The 9,889-nt window shown below is 39.0% G+C and overlaps 1 protein-coding gene across 1 annotated transcript in view; it reads right to left on the minus strand.

Annotated features, from left to right (window-relative positions):
• Window positions 1–7,827, minus strand: part of phlpp2 (PH domain and leucine rich repeat protein phosphatase 2) — a 41,248-nt gene extending 33,421 nt beyond the window's left edge. The window contains exons 1-3 of the mRNA XM_008405350.2: window positions 7,459–7,827; window positions 4,312–4,592; window positions 1,720–1,853 (exon numbers count right to left, since the gene is read on the minus strand). Of these exons, the coding sequence (XP_008403572.1) occupies window positions 1,720–1,853; window positions 4,312–4,592; window positions 7,459–7,671 (628 nt within the window). The 5' untranslated portion in view covers window positions 7,672–7,827. The remainder of the gene's footprint in view (window positions 1–1,719; window positions 1,854–4,311; window positions 4,593–7,458) is intronic.
• Window positions 7,828–9,889: the final 2,062 nt, after the last annotated feature.

A 9,889-nucleotide genomic window follows, 5' to 3' on the forward strand; every position in this document is an offset into this window, starting at 1 on the left:
AAAAATTATCTGCCAACAGAACAAGAAAATTTATCTTGTCAAGATTTTCCAAAACAAGAAAAAATATCTAACCAAGATAAACCTACAAATATCTTAAAATTAGTGTATTTGTACTTAAAACAAGCCAATTTTACTAATACAAATAGAATATATGAGATTTATTTTCTTAATACATAGAACATTTTTCTTAAAATAAGAAAATTTTACGCTATTTTAAGAAATTCAGTGTCAAGTAACATTTTCTTTACTTGAGATAATTTTTCTTAAAATAAGATAATATATCTTACTCGTATAAGTAAAATTGGCTTGTTTTAAGTAAAAATACACTAATTTTAAGATATTGTAGGTTTATCTTGGTAAGATATTTTTTCTTGTTTTAGAAAATCTTGACAAGATAAATTTTCTTGTTCTGTTGGCAGATAATTTTTCTTATTTTAAGAAAATTATACCCTATTTTTGTACTTTTTTTTCTTGTTTTTGAAAGGGGACTTTTTGCAGTGTAGAAACCTTTATTCTCCATTTACTAAGGGGGACCCAGTATGTTTCCTTGAACAGTTTAGGGTAGGTCTATGGGCTAAACAAAACATATTCACTACATTGTTTTTGCACAAAATCATTCTTAGATAATGAGGTTTCTGACTATTTTGAGCTCCTTTCAGAACCAGCTGTTTGAGTGCTTACTGTCACTTTAAACCCAAATAAGCTGCTGCCAACTCTGCATTTACACTCGCACCTGAAAATGGCTCCAAACTGATGCGCAGTTATACACGCGTACATCGTTGACCCTGAATCAGACCCAAAAGCAGAAGTAGGATTCTTGTTGGCTGCACAACCAACAAGAATCCAGCAAATGCTTTCTGAATGGTAAGTCAACAACAAAACACTTATCTGTTCCAGTAGCCATTGCTCGGGTTGCTAGGTAAGGAGGCTGGCCTCGGTCGGGGTTGCTAGGTAACGCCTCAGCGCTCATCATTGAGTACTGAGGCTCAATGATGAGCCAACAACAGTTGATCGTTAAGTCAACTGTTGTGACTTAACAATCGAATAACATTAATTTATTGCCAAAAAAAAGTTAGGTGGTTTTTGAAGTACTTATAGGCTGTTTTTAAAAGCAGTTGAGACCCAAATGGGCATACAAAAATGTTGAATTTTTAAATAATCTTGTGAAAAATCCTATGCATTCTCCACAATAAAAGTTGGTGATTATCAATTATTTGGTCTAATTTCATCATTTACTTCAATTAAAACACAGTTAAAGAGCCAGCAAATTAAAAATGCACTTAAGGGCTGGAAATGAGCTTATTTAATTGATTTAATATGCATCAAAATAGCCCATTAATTGTATGTATATGTATATGCCAGAAAAACTCTGCAGAAGCGCAAACAATGATTAACCACCTACTGGAGCTGCGACTGATTTATGGTAGTAAAGTCAAGTAAAGTTCAAGCAAGCAGCAATAGTAATATTGGAATGATTGATGGCCTCATGCCATGTGTTTGTCTGTTTCACGCTTCAATATTTCCAGCATTAAAGACAGTATTAAAAGTTTACTTCAGTATGGCTCACATATACTGTATTTACATTTTGAATGTTTAACCCGCTCCCGAATGTTTAACATGTTTCAAACCAGTTTTACAAAAAAAAAAAAAAAAAAGACCACATCTTTAAGCAGGCAGTACGAAATGAACGAAAAGTTGTCTTTCTGCCGGAGAACTCACCGCTGTAGAAACGGATCATGCAGCTGAGATCAGAGTTGGCCGCTTCGTGCTGCACTCGCACCGGGTCTGCGTAACCCATCGACGTCAGGTAGTCGTAAACCATCTGGAGGGGACGCTCGCTGGGGTCCAGCCTCCTGCAGGATCGACAGCATCAAGGTTTGGTGTGACAACAAGGACAACCAGCTTTTGGGTGAAATATATATCTATAGGAGGACCTGACCACAGATTTGAATAAGAACTCGTAAGAAGCAATGATCTTTCAGGGCTGTGGAGCCACCAACAAATGTTCAGAGAAATCTTTTGCCCCGCTGAAAGTTGAGTTGCCTGGAAGAGCAACCAGAGTTGACCTTTAAACCCTGAAGAAAACTCAAAAAAATAAAATAAAATAAGAACATTGTTTAATTTAATGGTTTCAAAAGTAGGAATTCATTTTTAATCTTTCATTATTACATGATTATTTATACATGTTGCATCTCTTCCCTGTTTGTGCTAAAAACAAAGCATCGCCATGACCGCGGGACATCAGTGTGATGTCGCTTTTAGATTTGAGCCAAGCACAGAGCTTGACTTGAGGAAAATGACATTCGATCAGAGCTCCTACTTCCAAATGTTTGCTGTGTCTCCAAACTACAAACCGAACTTCCTGCTTCTCTCCATTCATACGTAGAGTCCAGATTTGCATTGTGCACACCTGACAGACATCAGGTTTATAGATACTGATACCAGAGTTTCAATGGACCTTTTGGCTTCTTCAGTGATTAATGCTCTCTTTTCTCTTCCTGTTAGGTAGACGGCCATATCTTTGCTATCCGCTTCCCATTTCCAGATGATGAATTGAACAGCGCTTGGCACACTGTTTTACGACGGTTAGGGTTCCTGTTATGTCTGCATAACAGAAAGGTATGTTGGCACTTTCTCTGAATCCTTACAGTTTTTACAACTCCTTGGATATTTTTTTCCCAGGCCTCTAACTGCTCATTTTATCAGTGGTGAGCTCATAAAATCATAACTCTGCAATGTTTTTTTTTTTTTTCAATATCTGACTGGATGAGCTTCAAGAGTCATCTAAGTTTATATTTACATTGAAAGGTAAAGTGATTTAAAAGGCCCCTGATATCAAACTGCATTCTCCTCCAGGGAAAAAACACATTTAAAACCAATGTCTGGGCCTGGGAGTCTCCTTCAGGACATTTCCAAAGGATGACTGTAGCTGGGAGGAAACTCCAGGAATACCCACATCGTGCTGGAGGGATTACATGCCCAGTCTGTCCAGAAAAAGCAACTAATGGATCCCTGAGGAGGAGCGAGCTGGGAAAACAGAACCCTGGACCGGCTCGGTAACCCTCTTGGAACGGGATACCCACCAGGACAGGGATAGACGGTCCAAAAATGGAAAGCACCGATCGACACGACTCACCCTATTATCTTATTAGGTTTTGGTGTAAAAGCAGAATTGCCAACAGAAAATATCATTATAAAGGATATAAAGGATGCCTGAAAGCTGCTCATTATCACTACACACTGTGAAAGGCAAGGAAAAAAGCTTCTCTTTCAAAGAAAAATGATCTACAAATTGTTTAAAAAAACACCCCAATCTTTAACATCGTTCATTTTCTCTACAAGTTAAATGTACAGACATTAGTGGGTTGTTTTTCGTTTTTTTCTTTTTACTTTTAAGTGTGAATTTGATTCATTTTATTAAAATCCGTTCTACACATATTCAGCAGGTATGCTAATAACTGCAGAGAACATTGCATAAAAATAGTTTTGTTGGTACCACAGATTGACAGCCAAAACTTTCACTGACAGTCTATGAGTAAACTGAGTGAACCGTCACACTCACACAAGATAAGGCGCTGAGATTTAAGCTGAAGCCGAGCGCTTATTTTCTACAATATCATGTTTCCCACTTTGGTTTTTTCCAAGAAAGAGCAAAAGAACAAATTCCTTCCTGGTCACGGATCAGTGAGCCAGACAGTCAGAGGGTCATTTGCTGTTTTTCAGAGGGCCTGCTGTGGACCTGAGGGGGGTGAACGCACCTTGAGGGTAAAATCGGTGAGACACTGTGGGAGTTTAGGATCAAACGGTATGTTTCGCATTCACTCAGGCTAGTTCACCGTGACATTCTGCTTAAACTATAAAAATGATGAATGTCTGTTTAGCTAATACTTCTTCTGCATTGCCTACATCCTAATGCAAGTCAATACACTTACAGCAGCTGTGTCTCTAATGGAAGAGACGCGCTTCCTTCACAGGCCATAGCATCTCACGTTTCACTTCCAGTTCTGCTGCGCAGCTAAGACTCGAGGCGTTTCTGATCCTCCAGAAATGTTTTTGTTTTTTTTCTCTCTTCTACATGATTTCACATTGGGCTGCGATTTGGTTCTTTTGGAGTGCGTGAGGATTTTGGTTTGGAGCGGATCCACAAAAGACGTTTCAGCAAAACTGACTGCAGCTGCTCGATCTTGATGTCAGCAAAGTGATTGCTATTGTTTAATTCAGACTTTGGAGGACGTAGCCAAGAAAAAGCCCCACCCTACAACATCAACTTGGCTTCTTCATGCAACTTCATGTACTGCACAGAGCATTTACCTGACAAGGTCTCCATGCAGCTGAACGTAGAGTCCCTGTCCGTTTCTCTGAGCACAGAGCTCCTCCACAGTGGTGCTGGTGGAGCAGAGCACCAACTGCAGGTCTGTCTGAGGGGTGGAGGAGGCCTGTGGGCCGGAAGCAGGCGGCTGGGGGTCCACGGCGCCGCCGTAGAGACACACACAGCCTCGCTGGGTGTCCCCCTTCAGCCAGTCCCGCTCTCGTGACCCGAATCTGGTTTTCCTTGTCACGCAGCTCCGGCTCCCGTTCCTCTTCATGTTGCGCTGCAGAAACAGGGAGGTCTCTTCAGAACATGTTGCAAAAGAGTTTGAAGGAGGTTCAAATCCCAGCAACGACAAGAAACACGAGTTACCGCTCACCAACTGGACGATTTGTTTGATTCACTTTCATAAATATAGTTTTACAGCTTTTAGAATGAAATCAAAGAGGCAACAAATGAAAAAGAAAACTTAAAAAGTATGTAAAAAGTCTTAAGTACTTTTTACATAATACCATTTGCTACAGCAATGGTATTAATCTGCCATTGCTGTAGCAAAGAAATATTGAAAACTGAAGTTAATTTTATTTTTTTCCCCTCAATTATCACTGTAAAACAGCAACAAGAGCGGCACCTTGGTGTCACAGTCACATGGTTGATACGCTAATTGATTGTTTAGGAGGCCATCCTTTTTCTGTCCTACCATCACAAACAGTAAAACTTTATTTTTTTAGCTATACGTGAATCGTGAGTTTTTGTTAAATGAGATTATGCTTGAAAATGTAGGCGGAAATACTTCAGGTGGGTTTAAAAGAAAGGATGAAAATGCACCTCATCTGTGGGCGCCAACTATTCAAACTTTTCATACATTCATGCTTTATTTGGCTAAAACTAAAAATTTCCCAACATGTTTTTTCTCCCCATTTTATAAACATACTTTAAAAAAAAGCTGGAGTTCTCTGATAATGATTCTAACAAAAAGAGACATTTATTTTAAGACTTAAGACACCTCTGCTGAATAAAGATGCAAACTTTTACAGTTTTGCAGTTTTCATTGCCAAAACTGTAAAGAAAAGCGAAAAACTTCAGTCAGCTGTGAGAGTCGGTGTAAAAACACTTCCCCTGCTTTTTCTGAAGCAGCGCTCTCCTCGAGTTAGGACTAACTTCAAATCTTTAATTAGCAAAATTACCAAAAACTCCAGAACATTATATATATATGTATTTGATTGTTGTGTTTTGCTTAGCCCTTGTTAGATGAGTCTCATTAAAAAAAAGCTAACCTACAAACCAGTAATGTGATGCTAAGCAATATGATGCTCAGCTAATTAAACTCCAATAATTCCAGCTGCACATGACAAGAGACAGTAAATCACTTTATCATGGTTTCTAACATATTCTTACCATCAGGCATGTTTGTGACACTGAGATTAAGTGCAAGATATTCTAGACTCTTCTTAATACAAACTTCCAGCAAACATACAATCCATGTTTTTGTCAAGGATAAGATTAATTTTTCACAACTTACAAAAGGAAAACATGTTGATGTTGTAGGGGTGAGAACACAAATTAAACTAATTTAGTCAATAACGTACTTAATAATGCATTGAATATCTCTCTTACATTTTGGATAAGTTCCAGATAATAAAAAAAACCCCTCAGAAGCAGATTTTTTGCCAAATTAAAGCAACTCCACTCCCAAAATTGTCCCAGTAGTTCAAACAAATGCTATTTTGTGCAAATTTTAATACAGTCGCATTCACATTAGAACAATGATTTCTAGCTCTGTAGCCAGGAATCCAACACAGTTGTGAAGTTTCTCTGATTCAACACACCGGATCCAACGGAATGAGTGAGAAGCAGAACTCAAGACCTAACAACAGGATGAGGAGATAATGCAACCGTTTAAATCAGAACAAGGGAACGTCTTAAAGATGCGGGACAGGAACTGATCTAGCACTACATTAAATGTTCATTTGGAGGTCTTCATGTTACTGTGTGCTCCATTATCATAACTTTCCCATTTGAATTTTGTTGTACGTAGCCACAGTTTTTGTCAATAACCTTTAAATTCAAATGTGACAGAAGTTTAAAAGTTCAAAAAAGGCTTTGGAGTAAACCATTACTCAAAAACTTAAACAGATTGCAGCTGTTTAAGAATAGAAATCTTCTTTTGTCTTGACCAAGTAATTAGCTGAGAAACTAACCAAATGAGTCATCCATGATGGTAAAGGTGTGTATATATTTTATATATATAACATCCACTAAATGAGTTAAAACACAGTTTGAGATTTTGGTCAACATTATCCTGATTGTTCAAATGGGGGGAGGAAAGAGCAGTTTTGATGTTTGTGTTCCCCCTTTATGAGCCTTGGATTAACATGTAAACTACAATATTATGAAAGATTGTTCTGAACAGTTTTGATTTTTGAAACATATTCAAAATATAAGTAGAAAGAACGCCACTTATAAAAGAGTCTAATTTTGTTCATTCTTATTTTGCTAGCCAACTATGTAGTGAAAATCAAAAATTAAAAGCAACATGGAGAGTAGTAATCCTAAACTCTCAACCCTATTTTGAGGTGAATGAAAATACCGACTGGAAATTCAAAATGTGTCCATTTTGCTTAAACTATAATTTATTTTTCAAACACAGCTAAATTTGACATCATTACTACATAGCCTTAGAACTGAACAGACATGTCTGACATTTGACAAGAGATAGCACCCTGTCACTGAAGACAACTGATATTTGGGTTCGTTTTACTGAACATTTTAACTGGTACCTACATTTAATTAAAAAATAACATACCAGGGAGGACTAACTCCCTGTAGATGTAAGTCAAACATCATTTTTAAAATCATCAGAAACCTGGGCAGGACTAGGCCTTCCTGTAACACATCTAAACACCTCAGTGTATTTGTGAGGTTTGTTGGTATTAATTGGGTTTTGCTGCGCTCCTCCCTGAATGACAACCATCATAACAGGCGTTACATAACATTGCAAGGATGCGTTTGAAATCATGCACTCTGCCCTGTTCAGTGATCCCCTGCAGCGGGCTACGAGGCAAATCTTTCCCCGTCGCCAGCGCTCTGTCCTGCCGGATTCACCCGGTGCATCAACCGGGGGCACAAACCCTCCCGCTATGACCTGCCTTCAGCACTCGGATCCCGGTTGCAGAGTGAGCTCCGGGACCGCTGCGGCTGCCGCGACCCGCAGTCCGGCTCAGCCCCGCCTGATGGACCACCGTGTCCGGCTGCCTGTCAATACAAGCCCCGTTGTCTCCGGCATCGCCTCCCTTCTTGATGTCGGCTCGGATGTTGATCGCAGGGACCGCTGTGCCGTTATCCTCCTCCTCCATCGCCATGTATGTCCCCCCCTGTTAGCAGCCTCAAAAGGCAGGAGCGTACCCGGAACACGGCTGGTAAATTCCCACAGAGAGAGGAAAATTCATCCTGTGTCGCCGCTGCGACGCCATATCCCGACTAATCTGACCGCTGTCACACAGGCCTGCCCGCCTGCCTGCCGGGGAGCTGATCAATAAACATTACAGGGGCGGGTTCAGGCTTTCCTTTAACTCTCACTGGTCCTGTCAGAGGGGAGAGGCTTCAAGTGAATAATAATGAGTTTTATCACTCAAAAAAAAAATAAGTACAGTTTAAGTTCTGACTGTATTTAGGCAACAATTAACTTAAATGTAAAACATTATTTTAAAGCAGAGGACGCCAACTTTCTATTGTGTGTAAAACCAATAGTGAACTTCTTTGGGACTCAGGTTACATCTAAGTTATTTTTTCCTCATCTGATGCTTGTGTGTCTTCCTGTTCTCATGCGGTCCTGCTGTAGTAGTTTTATTTTCATAGCTCACATTCATCAGGGTAAAAATAAAAACATGGTTGCAGATGACATGTCAACCACAAAACTCGACAACAAACAAAAACAAATCAAGTGAAAAAAAACATGCTATATTGGGGAAGTGGTAACTTAGATTTGCAACAGTGCTTTGTAAAATGATTCATGTGCTATGCAATCACTGAGAAGTTTACAAAAAATATGCAGTTTTCCATTTTTTTATGAATAGAAATGTGAAAATTGTGCAGTGTATTTGTGCTCAGCCCTGCTGAATGAACATTTCTGCAGAGCTAACTTTGCAAATCATTAGCGGCAAGTCTTTGGCCATTGTTTTTCAAAAATTTGCACAAGTTCAGACTGAATGGCAAGCATTTGTCATTAGACTTTGGTGTGTTATATCTTATTTTAAGCATTATTGAGAAACCACTCAAATTCCACTTTTAGAAGTTTACTAAATGGTTAAAAAAGTAAGTAATTTCATTTAGATTTAGCCGTAAGAATATGTCACAACCTGTAAAATGATTGGAAAGGTGGCACAGATGAATGTACAAGTGCATTAGAGGTCAATACCTAATTATTGATTTATTCTGGATTTTCAAATCAATAAAAAAAAAAAAAAACAACCAATTTCAGATTCTACCTCTGAGGAAGTTACTCATCATTTTACTGATCAATGATAATAGTAGATAAAAATGTGCATTCAAATGGGAATCCTAACTATAATAAAAGTGTTTTCTCTCAATTATACATCATTTCATACACTTCAATTACTCGTTAGGATCTCTCCATCTAAGAACTTCAAAACTAAAATGTGCTTTCAGTTCTCTGGTGCAGATTTGTCATGTGCCTGGAAAACTAAACATGTTCCTGGATCCTGTGTTGTGGCCTGGCTGTCTTAGATGACAGATTCCTGCTGCAGTCGTCGCTTGCTGGAGGACATCCCTCTCATCACCGATCCGCGCTCACGTCTCCTCCTCATGACCGCATATGCTATTTTCACTAAAACAAACTCCTTCCATTTGGTGAAGACAGATGGCTGCCAGTCCTCAGTCTGGTTCTGCTGCACAGTAAAAAAAAAAAAATTCCGTAAAAAAACAGGACTGGTAATTTTCTGCCAGTACATTTTCTGTTTTTTTACGGAATTTCCATCAGAATTTTTTCCGTAATTTAACAGCTTTTATATGTTAAATTTTTAACATAGAAAACAACCAGATCATGTAGCGGTTCCATTGACACTTTGCCCTACGCCTGTTAGGAGATGGAACCCAAATGACAAATAAAAATGGGTAGGGCGGTAAAGTGGAGGGGCCAATGGTTCCCTGGCCGTCCTGTTACGCTGCGCAAATCACTGCCAGTTCAGACTTGAGAGAATAATGCATTTAGTGCCCACAGATTCTATTTTTTTTCATAGCGCATGCTCACTGCGTGCTATTATTAGCCCTAGCAACAGTTGCCATGCTGCTGACAATGATGTCATCAGCATGACTTCAAAAGATGTCTGTGTCATGAGGCCCTTCTGAGGATTACTTTATGATGTCATAGAGGCCATGACATCACCAACTGATCAGTTAATTCTCTGATCAGTTAACACAAATCAGTTCAGTCAGTCAGCACAAGATTCATTTGGACGTTTTAGCTCAGCACAATAAAGATGAACGACGAAAGCCCACAGAGAGAAATGGATGTAAAGCCTAACGTTTCTTTTTGGACAAAAGTGAAAAAAACATTGTCCA

Source organism: Poecilia reticulata, linkage group LG3, assembly GCF_000633615.1.
Source record: "Poecilia reticulata strain Guanapo linkage group LG3, Guppy_female_1.0+MT, whole genome shotgun sequence".
Classification (NCBI taxonomy): Eukaryota; Metazoa; Chordata; class Actinopteri; order Cyprinodontiformes; family Poeciliidae; genus Poecilia; species Poecilia reticulata.